At 37.4% G+C, this 15,057-nt stretch overlaps 1 protein-coding gene across 4 annotated transcripts in view; it reads right to left on the bottom strand.

Annotated features, from left to right (window-relative positions):
• Positions 1–15,057, bottom strand: part of VPS8 (VPS8 subunit of CORVET complex) — a 256,850-nt gene that overhangs the window by 127,914 nt on the left and 113,879 nt on the right. For all 4 annotated transcript variants that reach the window (XR_014824480.1, XM_084990588.1, XM_084990589.1 and 1 more), the window contains 4 exons: positions 8,787–8,829; positions 7,347–7,419; positions 6,937–7,056; positions 104–175 (listed from right to left, as the gene is read on the bottom strand). Coding sequence is in view for 3 of the 4 variants with exons in the window: in XM_084990588.1 (XP_084846714.1) it covers positions 104–175; positions 6,937–7,056; positions 7,347–7,419; positions 8,787–8,829 (308 nt within the window). In the remaining variant the exon portion in view is untranslated. The remainder of the gene's footprint in view (positions 1–103; positions 176–6,936; positions 7,057–7,346; positions 7,420–8,786; positions 8,830–15,057) is intronic.

Raw genomic sequence — 15,057 nt, 5'->3', positions numbered from 1 at the left:
GCAACATATTGCTTTATTAAACAAGACTATTTCAGAACTTGTTCTAATTCAGTTTTCTTAATATGAAAATCAATACAAAGAAGTGTTTTCTTTGAATACTTACTTTCAACAAAATATCCACAATACGTTGTTGATATTCTACAGCTTGCTTATCATTTTTAAAATCTTCAAAAGTCTAAAAGAGACAAAAATTTTTTTAAATAAATACTGGAGTTCCCATTGTGGCACAGCAGAAACGAATCCAACTAGGAACCATGAGGTTGCGGGTTCAATCCCTGGCCTTGCTCGGTGGGTTAAGAATCTGGCATTGCCGTGGCTCTGGTATAGGTCAGCAGCTACAGCTCCGATTAGACTCCTAGCCTGGGAATCTCCATATGCTGCAGGTGCGACTCTAAAAAAAAAAAGATAAAATGACCAAAAATAAATAAATAAATAAATATTATTTGAAAATTTTAGAAGGAAACAAGATATTAAATTCTGGAGTTCCCATCGTGGCGCAGTGGTTAACGAATCCGACTAGGAACCATGAGGTTGCGGGTTCGATCCCTGCCCTTGCTCAGTGGGTTAAGGATCCAGCGTTGCCATGAGCTGTGGTGTAGGTTGCAGACGCGGCTCGGATCCCGCGTGGCTGTGGCTCTGGCGTAGGCCAGTGGCTATAGCTCCGATTCGACCCCTAGCCTGGGAACCTCCATATGCCGCGGGAGTGGCCCAAAGAAATAGCAAAAAGACAAAAAAAAAAAAAAAATTTTGATAACAGTCAGGTAAATTCCCAAATAAGATAACCACTCCTATCAGGTTTTACCTAATATGCCTTTAATAATGTTATCTTTAGTGAGCTAAATAAAAGGCTGTAACATTTAATATTGCATGGTATTCTGAATTTTAAAAAAGTATAAAAACATAGTGATTATTATACAACCAAAAACTGACTCAAGAAAAGATGGCAAAGTTTATAGGCAACAAAAAAGAAAGAAGACTAATGGTAAGAGGCAATTTGTGAACAAGGGTTTGAGAAGGATGAAAGACATGTTACATACTCAGCCTTCAGCCTTCATTCTGTGCATGATGTTTGGAAATAGCAAGTGAAATACAGCTTATGAACTGTCATGAAAAATAATTTTCATGATTTCCATGACAACTAGGAAAAAATGGTGTTTCAACAATAAATAAATAATTTTTTCTTTTTTTTCTTTTTTTTTTTTTGCTTTTGCTTTTTAGGGCTGCACCCGCAGCATATGGAGGTTCTCAGGCTAGGGGTTGAATTGGAGCTATAGCGGCCGGCCTCTGCCACAGCCACAGCAATGCGGGATCCGAGACTTTCCGCAAAGTACACCACAGCTCACGGCAACGCCAGATCCTTAATCCACTGAGCCAGGCCAGGGATCGAACCTACAACCTCATGGTTCCTAGCTGGATTTGTCTCTGCTGTGCCAAGATGGGAACTCCTCAACAACAGATATTTTTAAAAATTGTTATAATAAGACTGTCACAATGCTAAAATCCTCAAGGATACATCAAAATTAATAGGTATTCTATTTTCAAAACACTACCAAGTACAGCACTTTTGATTTTATGTCCCTGCTCAAGAGGAGTTGAATATATTTTGAACAGAACATGTACCAAGTAAATGACAGTACTGGATACCGAAAATACCTAGAAATTATAGGATGCATATATGAAGAAACTGAAATTGTATTTGCTATCAATAAACTGAAATGAAAAAAAACCTTGGCGGGGGGGGCCTATGCTGATGGCATGTGGAAATTCCCAGGCCAGAGACTGAGCCACGGCAGTCACAGCTGGATTCTTAACCCCACTAGGCCACCAGGGAACTCTGAAAATATTTACTGAATAATAAGAATGATGAGAGACTTGAAGATCTTTTCTGTGGTTTTCATGTAGTACATGTGGCTCTTAAAAATGTTTAGATCCACACAGCAATTTCTGAAGCAAGTATATAGAGAACCCATTATCCCTATAGATATATATAAAAAAAAAGAATTTCAATACCACAAACTTTCAAGAATACATCATAGTTACATTCAAACCTACTCTTCTTTAAATAGGCCCCAGGCTTCCCTAACTTCCCCAAAGCATCTCTGCTTATGCTGTCCTCTTCCTAGCATGTCCTTCCTTTCCTATTCTCATTGGACACGCAGTAGGTACTTTAAACAAATGACTTACTTATTTGTCTAATTACAGAGGAAAATGAGATCTTAAAAAAATTTTTTTCAACAAGAATGCTTTGCTGCTAGTTGTCTAAGAAAAGCCAAAACGAGTTCTCTAGGGGGGCGTTGAAAATCTGAAAGCTCAAACAATATATTTTGATGTTTATGTGGGTTAAATACAACCCTGCCTAAAGACAGAAAGATGGTCTAGAAAATCTCGCAGTTCTAGCTAAGGTTTATACAAAGAACAAACACGCACACGCTCACACAAACATGTACCCTCCCCCCCCAGTCTACCAAAGCGAGGTGTCACTCTACAGCCACAGAGAGAAGGTACTACCTGCTAGTATAAGTGCTGTTCAACTAAACCCCAAACCATGGAGAATTAACATATGTATTGAACAACTCTAGCACTGACAGGAGGTAAAAAGACTTCTTTAACCACTTTCCTTTTGGCAGCATGTATTCACTGCTTTGAAGGAGATATTGCAAGTTTACCTCTGTGAACATAATTAAGTGGTGATATACTGCATTATGAATGTTGTGATATACGCACATGGAGGTTCCCATGCTAGGGGCCTAATCGGAGCTGTAGCCTCCAGCCTACGCCAGAGCCACAGCAACGTAGAATCCAAGCCGCGTCTGAGACCTACACTAGAACTCACAGCAACGCCGGATCCTTAACCCACTGAGCAAGGCCAGGGATCGAACCCACAACCTCATGGTTCCAAATCAGATTCATTAACCACTGAGCCACGATGGGAACTCCAATAATGATATATTTTGACTGTAGTTAACAGCTGCCACCAAAATGGCACCTCTAGGTTAAAACATTCTCATTTCATAAAGATGCTTCTAATTTGCAACGCTTTTTAGAGGAATAATATGCAAAGATGTCCTTATGGAGAATGGCACAGTTTGTGAAGTGCAATGGTAGACCTAAAATTCAAGTCTAAGGTCACCTATGAACTTGGTCATAAAAACTTCTGTAGTCCCTCAAAAAGTATTATAGGTTTTCTGTAAGATAATGATAGTTGCCTAAATCTTAATCCAGGGGTCAACAAACATTATCTGTAAAGGACCAGAAAGAGAATATTTTCAGCTTTGTGTTTTCTTTATAGCAGTGTACAAAACTAGGTGAGAGGTAGGCAGTTTTTATCAAAATTTTAAAATGTACAATAGAAAAAAACATTACCTTGAATCCTTATCACTCAGAAAACTTACACTAAAAACTACAAAATATTGCTGAGAAAATTAAAGAAAATATAAATAAATGGAACAGTGTATCTTTTCACGGGTCAGAAAACTCAGTATTGCAAACGTGTCAATTCTTTTAAATTGACTAAACATTGAACACAATCCTAATCAAAATCCAGACAGGCTTTTATAGAAAATAACAAGATAATTCAAAATTCATACTGAAGTGCAAAAAAAACCCCTGTAAAATAAAAGGTAATTTTGAAAAAGAACAAGAACATGGGAGAACTAACACAATGTGATTTCTGTACTCATTATAAAGCTACAGTAATTAAGGCAGCGCGATATAGGCATCAAGACAGATAAATAGATCAGTAGCATAGAATAGAGTTCAGAAGCAACTCCACGTACACAGAGATGACATATCTTTGACAAAGTACAACGACAATTCAGAAGAAAAAGGACAGTCTTTTTGCTAAATGGTGCTGTAGAGTTAGATATATACACACACAAAAAAAAAAAAGAAAAAAAGAACTTGTATCTAAACCTCGCACCACATGCAAAAATTTCTTCAAAGTAGATCATAGATTTAAATGTAAAACATAAAACCATAAAACTTCTAAAAGAAATACAAGAGAAAATCTTTGTGACCTTGTGTTAGATGAAGATTTTTTAGATATCACACTAAATGCATGATCCATAAACCCATAAAATGGAAAATTAAATAGCCATGAAGAGGAACAACCTCACGATATAAGCAACAGCATAGATAAAGCTCAAAAGCATTATTTTAAGTGAAAGAAGCGGGGGGAGGGGGAACAGCTTCAAAGTGTACAATTCTATTTAAGACATTTCTAGAAAAGACAAACCTATACTGTCACAAAGCAGACCAGAAGTTGCCAGGTCTGGGGTTGGGACTCACTACAAAACTGCAAAAGTAATCTTTTCTGGATGACGGCAATGTTTTATATCTAGACTGTGGTAGTGGTTACAAGACTGCAGACATTTGTCAAACTCTTCTCTTGAAATAGGTGAATTATATTTTGTATAAATGGTATCTCAGAAAGTTAAATTTTAAAACCTCACTTAAAAAAAAATTCCTACATTTTAAAAAGTGGGAAAATATGATTTCAAGTTTGTCATCTAGGAGTTCTCATTGTGGCTCAGAGAGCTGAGGATCCAATATTGTCTCTGTGAGGATGCGGGTTAAATACCAGACCTCACTCAGTGGGTTAAGGATCCAGCTGCGGCGTAGGTCACAGACACAACTCGGATCTAGTGTCACCATAGCTGTGGTGTAGGCCTCAGCAGCAGCTCTAATTCGACCCCTAGCCTGGAAACTTTCATATGCTGTGTAGCCGGAAAAAGAAAAAAAAAGTTATATTAATTAGGAAGGTGGTGTGACAAATCAATTATGGCAGACATAACAGGCAGTGAATCCAGGATTTAGGGTTCTAGGTCTCATCAATTTCTCCTGCTCTAGTACTTGGGGATGCAGCCAACACTTGATGCACACATAAAAGGAAATTTCTGCTTGTCTTTTAGGTTCTCAAATGTATTAAGTTCAAAAGAGAAGTAATTATCTACCTCACCCTCATCTCACCACTACTCTGCCCCTCACCCCCATTCATCTCTTAAGAACGTATTTCTCCACTGATTTATATGGACAAATAAACCACTATACATACAGTTCACCAAGTCAGAAATCTGGGAATCTGTGATGCTTCCCTATTTGTCTTATCTTTCATATTCAGCTGTACAAAAAGCCCTAAATTTTAGGGTTATTTGCCTTCTAAAATATCTTTCAGGAATTCCCTTGTGGTGTAGCGGGTTAAGGAACCGGTGTTGTCACTGCAGCGGCTCAGGTCACTGCTGTGGCATGAGTTCAGTCCCTGGCTGGGAACTTCCATATGCTGTGGGCATAGGCCGCCTCCCCCCCAAAAAAAGAGAAGAAAAAGAAAAAAGTACTATATACTCAATAAATAAATTTATCCCATTTTACAGAGTTAATCACTATTAATACTTGGATGCATTTCCTTCCTGTCTTTTTTCTCCAAATATTGTACATATACAGTATTTGTATGTTTTATGTATTTGTGAGTCCACTGCCTCACTAAATACTAAAATTTACAAGTGCCACCCATAGTATAAAAATGCTGCACCCATGGTATATGGAAGTTCCTGTGCCAGGTACTGAATCCAGAGCCACAGCTACAACCTATGCTGCACCTACGGCAATGGCAAATCCTTCAACTCACTGCACCAAGCCAGGGATCGAATCCATGCCTCTACAGCAGTCCTAGCCACTGCAGTTGAATTCTTAACCCACTGTGCCACAGCGGGAACACACTAAAAAGTTTTTTAAAAAATAACTACAATACTATTTAATTGGGAAGATATGTCATGTTTTATATAATTATTACCCTGGGGGCATTTTCACAGAGAATCTGGCTCACCAAAATCCGTCTTTAATAAAACATGTATAAGGATTTTTTTTTTAGCCGGAAGCTTCCATGCCCCTTTCAATTATAGTCACTTCTACTATCATCACCACCACATGTACTTCAAAGCTATCTTCCATATTTAATATGCAAACTAACATAATTTATGAAATCAAAGATGTACCACATCTTTGCCAAGGGGAGGGGGAGGGATGGATTGAAAGTTTGGGATTAACGGGTGCAAACTATTATATATAGAATGGATAAATGACAAGGTCCTAATGTATATAGCACAGGAAACTATATTCAATATCCTGAGATAAAACCATAATGAAAAAGAATATGAATATATATCATATATTCATATGATATATATGAACTGCTTTGCTATACAGAAAAAATTAACACATTGTAAATCAGCTATATTTCAACGAAATTTTTTTAAAACCAAAGATGTATCACATCTAATCCTGCTTTACCTTTTTAATGAGGATGTGTCAAAAGAGACAGAGTTCCCTAGTGGATGAGTGCATTGTCACTGCCATGGCTTGGGTTAGATACCTGGCCTGGGAACATATACCTGCCACAGGCAAGGCCAAAAAGAAAAAAAAAGGGGGGGAACAGAGACAGACAGATATAGAGAAGGAGGCAGGAAAGGAGGAAAGAGAGGAGAAGGAAGTAGGCAAGATAGGGAGATAAAGAATTAGAAAACATTTGAGGAGTTCCCATCGTGGCGCAGTGGTTAACGAATCCGACTAGGAACCATGAGGTTGCGGGTTCGGTCCCTGCTCTTGCTCAGTGGGTTAACGATCCGGTGTTGCCGTGAGCTGTGGTGTAGGTTGCAGACTCGGCTTGGATCCCGTGTTGCTGTGGCTCTGCCGTAGGCTGGCAGCTAAGGCTCCGATTAGACCCCTAGCCTGGGAACCTCCATATGCCGCAGGAGCAGCCCAAAGAAATAGCAAAAAGACAAAAAAAAAAAAAAAAAAAAAAGAATTAGAAAACATTTGAAACACTGACCTATGGCTAGGGACAATTGTCCCTGCATAAGGACTATTATTTGTCTTTTTTTCTATTAAAGAAAAAAAAGATCGCCCTGACTCCTTTAAAATACTTTGGAATCATACTCTTACCAGTGCCAATACATTTAGAAATTCTCTTGTGTCAAAATGTAGCAAAGTTCGAACATAGGGATAGATTTCTTCCTCAGAGGAAGCTTCTGTTGAATGCAGGCGAATTAGAAATTCAAAAACCTGCAAGATGGAAAAAAAAAAAAAAAGATTATTTTCTCACCTTACAAAGTATCTTACTGAAGCAATGATTCCCATCTGGATAAAATAAAAGCAGGTTGAATTTAGTTTAAACTGCCACTATGTTATAACTTCTCTAACCTCTCTCAGCTATAATTACTGGCTTCAGCAATGGTGTGTAGGCTCTCTCTTGTCACAGTTGATAGCTCCTAACCCATGTGTAACCCTCAATTACAATTTGTCTTTACTTCATTTTAACAAGAGAATAAAAATGCTATGAAAATAGCACCAACCTGGTTTTTAACCAAGGGAACAAGATCTTCAGGGATGTCACCAAGGGGATAGGCACGACCTGCTAGGCAACAGCTAGAAGAGAAGAAAGAGAACAGGTGTGGTGACTTATATTGGGCTAACTTCCCAGGAACACATTGTTGAAACCCAAAATACTAGTGTGATTTTTAAGCAGGCTCAGTTTTTGTTAGTTAGGTCAGGTTCAAGACCAGATCAAGATGATAGCCAGTTCAGAAAACAGGAGTGACAGGGATGGTGGTGAAATAACACATCCTGTGTCTGAGTAATGACTTCCATTTCTTCTTATTTTTTTCCTAGGAAAAACCCAGGCTGCACTAAACCAGCAAGAAGGAATGGGAGCAGATTAGCCACAAGGCTCATACCCAGCATCTGGAAATAGCCTAAGAGCATCATTATACTAACAGGTAAAAAGCCTCATGTTCTCAGAGATTTTTAATCCAGGAATTCTAAGAATGTTGAATAAAGACAGGGAATGAGCTAGGCAAATAAATATCTGTATTCAGGCATGCTTTCAGGGAGAATTAGAATCTCATGAGAAATTAATTGTACAGTTTTACCTCCAAGAGCAAATGACTTGCCTTGTGGGCTGAATTATAAAATGTCTTCTGAATATGTCCTCATTTTTGGAGGAGGGGGTGAATTTTAAACCTCTTTGAACTAGTCATCAACTTTAAATGTTAGAGACAGTTGAACACCAGCATATTCTAAAGTTTAGGGTACAGATGATAAAGTACTAGGTAAATGTTACATATGTTCTTCTACACTAAAGAATCAACATAACAAATGTGAGATAGGCCTCGAAGTTAACTTTGATGCATAGAGAAGCTAAAATGATGCGCCAGTAGGTTCTGCCACCTTCTTGCCTGCCAGCCAGCCATTTATCTATGAGCCTGCATAGTCCATCAGAAGAACTCTGTTCCAGGGGCAAGGAGATAAACATTTCAGCTTACTTCTGTCACTAACTTTTTTATGATGCAAACTAATCTCTTGTCCTTACATACAAAATATGGACAAACACATATCCCACACTTGGTGGTAATAAAAGTAAAATAGTGTTTCTCAATCTCTGCCCTACTGCTATTTGGGGAGAGAGAATTCTTTGTTGTGGAGACTACACTGTGCATGGCAGGATGCTGAGCAGCACCCCTGGCCTCTACCCACTAGATGCCAGTAGCATCTCTCCCCCACTTCAGTTGTGACAAGCAAAAATGTCTTTAGACATTGCAAAAGTCTGGCCATAGGGAGAGGGGATGGGGGACAAAATCACCCATGGTTCAGAAGCACTTTCATGTATAGACATGAAAGAACACTGAAAAATGAAAAAGCACTATATCAATAAGAGATGACAGTACCTCTAAGAATATAGGAGAATTTTTATAAAAGAAGCATACCCACGGATAAATAAATTAAAAATCTCTTACCTAATATATACAAGAAGCTTGTTGCCCATAACAACTTGCTCATCTAAAACAGAAAAATATCTTTAGCAATTCTCTCTCAAAATCTTCTCAGAAATATAAACTTTATGTGGAAACAAAAAATAAAACTTGGCATATAACGTGAGGTAAGTATGTTCCCAAATAACAGAAGAGTAAAATAAGACTTTTTTTTTTTGAATGTTCATTAGATTATTTTCACAGACACAAAATCAATGAGTTATTCAAGGGTACATGTTAGAAGGTGTGAATCTGAATATAGAGATCTATGTATTGTTGGCTTAAGCAACAGCTTGGACCAAAGGAAGGTGATGAGCAGGCAATGAACTGAGGAATTAACTAATTAATGTTAAGGCATAGGTATAACATCATCTTCTTTGTAATAGGGACTCTTACCACCTACGGTAGTCTAGGGCTGAGAAGGCCATCCACTGTTCATAAATGTTTAAGAAATTCAGACTAAACATACTTAAGAACCCTCCATAGCCTAAGTTATTTCTAAAATGTTAAGATTCTGTAACCTGGTAGTACAAAACCTATTTCTTCACTGTAAACCAAGTATAATGGAAAAAATAAAAATCATTAAAAAATAAACTATTTCTTGATTAAAAGAAATGGAAACAGGAGTTCCTGTTGTGCCTCAGTGACCCCTAGCAGATGTGGCCCTGAAAAGAAAAAGAAAGAAAGAAAGGGAAGAAGGAAGGAAGGAAGGTCAAAACTATAAAATATCTAGAAGATAACAGGCATAACCTGTAGTTACGGTGATGAATTTTTAGATACAACACCATCCATGAAAGAAAGGTATTATCCCTGAAGGAAGTAATTGATAAGCTGGGCTTCATTAGCATTAAAAACATTTTCTCTGCAAAAGACAATGTCTAAGAGAAAAAGAAGATAATCCACAAATTGGGAAAAAAATACTTGAAGAGTGTTCTCCAAAATATATGAACAACTCTTAAAACTTGACAATAAGAAAATGAACAACTCGATTAAAAAGTGAGCAAATACCTAAGCAGACATCTCACCAAAGAAGATATAAGATGGCATGTAAGCATGTCAAAAGATGTTCAACATCATTAAGGAATTACATATTAAAATATGAGTGGGAAACCAGTACATACACCTATTAGAACGGCTGAAATCTGGAACACCAACACCACCAAATGCTGCTATTATGTGGAGCAGTAGGAACTCTCATTTATTGCAGGTGGGAATGGTACAGCTACTGTGGAAGACAGCTTGGCAATTTCTTAGAAACCTAAACATACTTTTTACTGTTTGACCCAGCAATTGCACTCCGTAGTGTTTACCTAGAGGAAGTGAAAACTTATTCAGAGACCTGCACACAGATATTTATAGTAGCACTCCTCATAATTGTCAAAACTTGGAAGCAACCAAGATGTTCTTTAGTAGATGAATGGTATATCCATACAATACAATGTTATTCAGCACTAACAAGAAATGAGCTATCAAGCCATGAAAAGATCTAGAAAAATTTAAATGCATTACTAAGTGAAAGAAGCCAGTCTGAAAAGACTATATCACGTATGATTCCACTGACATGACATTGTGGAAAAGGCAAAACTATGGGGACAGTAAAAGGATCAATGTTTGTTAGGGGATGGAAGTGGGTGGAATGTAGAACACAAGATTTTTAGGGCAATAAACTATTTTCTATGATACTATAATGATGGATATATGTTATTATACATTTGTCAAAACCCATAGAATGTACAACAGCAAAAGTAAACCCTAATATAAACTATAGACTTTATGCCAGTGAATGTTCATTGATTATAAGAAATATACCTCTGGGGGAGGTTGTGTGGTATGGGAGTAAGGAGTATATGGGAAATCTACCTTCCTCTCAATTTTGCTGTGAACATAATTAAAACGTCTCTAAAAAATAAAGTATTGATTAAAAAGATGTTTTGAAATTGAAGCAGAATGCTATTATTCATATAATTTTGAGAAATTCAAGATTATTTGCACTTACAACAGCACAGATTTGGAGTGTTTATAAAGGCTTATTATAAAGATGTACACTTTCTTTTATTATGTCCAGTATTCATCTGTCAAAAATAGAAATTTCACTTTATCAGTATTACCAACTACAAATTCCTATATTCCTCACACCATGAACAATTCGCCCACTCTTGATGCTCGTTCACTATTCTTTAACTTTGACTTTTTGGTCTAAAGATTGGTCTAGTTATAGCTCCATTTTCTTTTTTTTGGTCTTTTTAGGGCCGCACTTGAGGGATGTGGAAGTGCCTGGCTTAGGGGTTGGATCTGAGCTGCAGCTGCAGGCCTACACCATGACCAGCAACACCTGACCCAAACTACATCTGCAACCTACACCGTAGCTCACAGCAATGCCAGATGCTCAACCCACTGAGCAAAGTCAGGGATTGAAACCGCATCCTCATGGATACTATTGGGCTCCTAACCAGCTGAGCCACAATGGGAACTTCTTAGTTTTGCCTTTTCCAATTAGATCCATGATTCACTCTGAGTTAATTTTTGGTAAGACTGTAAGGTCTGTGTCTAGACTCTTGTGTGTGTGTGTGTGTGTGTATTCAGTTGTTCCAGCACCATTTTTTGAAAGGACTATTTTTATGCCAATGTATCGCATTTACTTCCTCTAAGGTCAGTTGACTATGTTTACTAGAGTCTATTTCTGAATGGTTTTGCTCTTCTGACTTATTTTTCTATACTTTTACTAACACCACATTGTTTTGATTTTTGTAGCTTTATCTTTCCTTTTTTTGGCTGCACTAACAGCATATGGAAGTTTCTGGGTCAGGAATCAAACCCATGCCACAGCAACAACCTGAGCCACCACAGTGACAACACTGGATCTTTAACCCATTGAGCCACTAGGTATTGTAGCATTATCTTAAGCCTTGAAGTCAGGTAGTGTCAGTTCTCCAACTTTGTTCTCCCTCAATACTGCCTTAGCTATTCTGGGTCACTTGCCTCTCCATATAAATTTCAGAATCAGTTTGTCAATATCCAAAAAACAACTTGCTGGGATTTTGATTGTTTGACTCTATAGATCAAGTTGGGTCAAAATGAAACCTTGACAGTATTGAATCTTCCTATCCATTAACAAAGAATACCTATCCATTTATTTAGTTCTTTGATACCGTTTATCAGTTTCGTAGTTTTCCTCATATAGACCTTACATATACTTTGCTATATTTATACATAAGTATCTCATTTTTTAGGGTGCTACTATAAATGGTAATGTGTTTTTAATTTCAAATTTCACTTGTTCACTGCAGGTACATAGTAAAACAACTACCTTTTGTATATTAACTTTATATCCACAAACTTGCAATAATTGCTTATTAGTTACAGGAGTTTTTTAGGTCAATTCTTCCATACTTGACTATAAATGATCATGTCACCTGTGAACAAAGACAGTTTTCTTCCTTCCCAATCTGTATATCTCTTATTTCCTTTTCTTATCTTTGCATTTTCTAGGACTTTCAGTATGGTGTTGAAAAGCAGTGGCAAAAAGAGGACATCCTTGCCTAGTTCCTTACCATTAAGTTTCTCACCAGTAAGTATGACATTAGCTGTAGGTTTTTTTTTAACAAGTTGAGGAGGTTTTCCTCTATTCCTAATTTGCTGAGAGTCTGTACTGTGAATGGGTGTTGGACTTTGTCAAATGCTTTTTCAGAATCTACTGATATGATCATATGATTTTTCTTCTCTAGCCTATTGATGTGATCAAATACATTAATTGATTTTCAAATGCTAAAACAGCCTTGCATACCTGGGATAAAATCTCACTGCTATCTAATTCTTTTTATACCTTGTTGGCTTCAATCTGCTTAATATTTTGTTGAGGATTTTTGCCATCTGTCTTCATGTGAGATACTGATCTGTAGTTTTCTTTCCTTGTAATGTCTTTGGTTTTGGTATTAGGGTAATGTAGCCCTCATAGAAAAAGTTAGAAAGTAGTCCCTCAGCTCTGTCTTCTGAAAGAGACCAGAGAGAACTGGTATAACTTCTTTAAATGTTTGGTAAAATTCAATGGTGAATTCACATCTGGGCCTAGTCCTTCTTGTTTTGGAAGGTTATTAATTAGTGGTTAAATTTCTTTAATAGCTATAGGCCTACTAATATTGTTTATTTCTTCTTGTGCTAGTTTTGGCAAATTATATCTTTACCAAAAAAATGGCCTACTTCATCTGCACTATCAAATTTATGGACATAGAGTTGTTCATAATATTCTTCTATTATCTTTTTAATGTCTATGGGATCTGCACTGTTGTCCTTGCTTTCATTTCTGATGTTAGTAATTTTTGTCTTCTCTCCCTTTTTTCTAAGTTAGCCTAGCTAGAGGCTTACTGATTTTTATTGCTCTTTTCAAAGAAATGGCTTTTGGTTTTAACCATACTCCTCAAAATCAACAATTTTCTCAACTGGATTTCTTGTTTTAAATTTCATTAATTTCTGCTCTAATTTGTAATATTGCTTTTCAAGCCTAGCCAAGAAAATTAACCAGTAAAGCAGAGAAAAAAAATTCTCATTGGAGAAAAATAACAGAATCCAGAATCTCCACAATATAATATAAATATTATCATTTAAATATCTAGGATACAATTTAAATTATCCAGTATATGAAGCATCAAGAAAATGAAATTTATTTTTCTTAAGAGAAAAGAAAATCAAGTCCAATCCTAAAATGAACAAAATGTTATATCTAACAGACTTAAAATTTTATTTCTTTTTTTTTTTTTTTTTTTTTTTTTTTGCTATTTCTTTGGGCCACTCCTGCGGCATATGGAGGTTCCCAGGCTAGGGGTCCAATAGGAGCTGTGGCCACCAGCCTACGCCAGAGCCACAGCAACGCAGGATCCGAGCCGCGTCTGCAACCTACACCACAGCTCACGGCAACGCCGGATCGTTAACCCACTGAACAAGGGAAGGGACTGAACCCGCAACCTCATGGTTCCTAGTCAGATTCGTTAACCACTGCGCCACGACGGGAACTCCGCCTCATTAGTTTTGAAACCAATAATTAGTCTTGTAGTTATGGTAGCTGTGAAAAGCAGCAAGCTGGCAGCCACTGCAAGAGACAAAATGGGTTTAGAGCCCCCCACAAGTTCATCCTTAGAGAACTGTCACTATCTGACCTACCTGGCAGCTTACTTAAAAGCTTCCTTCTCAGGGCTTATCTTTTCTGTCCTGATTCAGAGCTTACTCTAAACAAACAGCACTATTTCCAAGGATTATTATTTAACTTTACAGGTGTCAGAGGCAGTGCTACCAGAAGGGACTAATAAGAGATCCACCAAAAAACTTAAAAGGAAAAATGAGAGAATGGGAGGTCTACAGGGGCTTTCAAAAGCTCCAACATATTTCTGGAACTCTAGAAGGACATGTGCATGTACAGGGCTGTTGACATACCCAGGAAAGACCTGAGAAGGCCTACAAACTACGGCTGACTTTGAGGATCTGCACAAGCAGGAAGTGAAGGCTAAGGCAGAATTGTACACTGTCTGCCAGAGCATTACAAACTCCAAAATAAAATGAAGCAAAAGCTAACAGACCTAAAGTAAAAACCAGGCATTTCAACAATAGTATTTAGAAACTTCAATACTCCTCTTTTGATAATGGATAGAACAATTAGAAGAAGATGAACAGGGAGTTACCGCTGTGGCACAAGTTAGGTGGTGCCTTGGGAGCGCTGGGACATGGGTTTTATCCCTGGCCCAGTACAGTGGGTTAAGGATCTCACACTGTTGCAGCTGTGGCTTAAGTTGCAACTACAGCTCTGATGTGATCTCCTGGCCTGGGAACTCCATATGCCAAAGGGCGGCCAAAAAAAAAAAAAAAAAAAAAAAGAAAAACTAGAAATCTTGAACAAAACTATGAGCCAATAAAACCTAACAGGTATCTAAAGAACATTCCACTCAACAACAGAACACATTCAACCCATTATTTTCAAGCGCACTTGGAATATTCTCCAGAATAGGCCATATGTTAGGCTATAAGTTTCAATAAATTAAAAAAAAAATAGTAACCATATGAATATGTTCTCTGACTACAATGGAATAAAATTAGAATCTCTATCAGAAGGAAATGTGAGGAATTCACAAATATGTGCAAACTAAACAACAGACTTCTAAATAACCAATATCACAGGAGAAATGAGAAAATCCTTCGAGATGAATGAAATGAAGATACAACACACCACAACTTATGGGATGCAGCTAAAGCATTGCTTAGAGACATAATT

The sequence above is a fragment of the Sus scrofa genome, chromosome 13, assembly GCF_054392235.1.
Source record: "Sus scrofa isolate SSC_HxYL_T2T_F1_AM1 chromosome 13, Sscrofa_HxYL_maternal_Yorkshire_Landrace_v2.0, whole genome shotgun sequence".
NCBI lineage: Eukaryota > Metazoa > Chordata > Mammalia > Artiodactyla > Suidae > Sus > Sus scrofa.
This window is presented reverse-complemented; position numbering and strand designations above follow the sequence as displayed.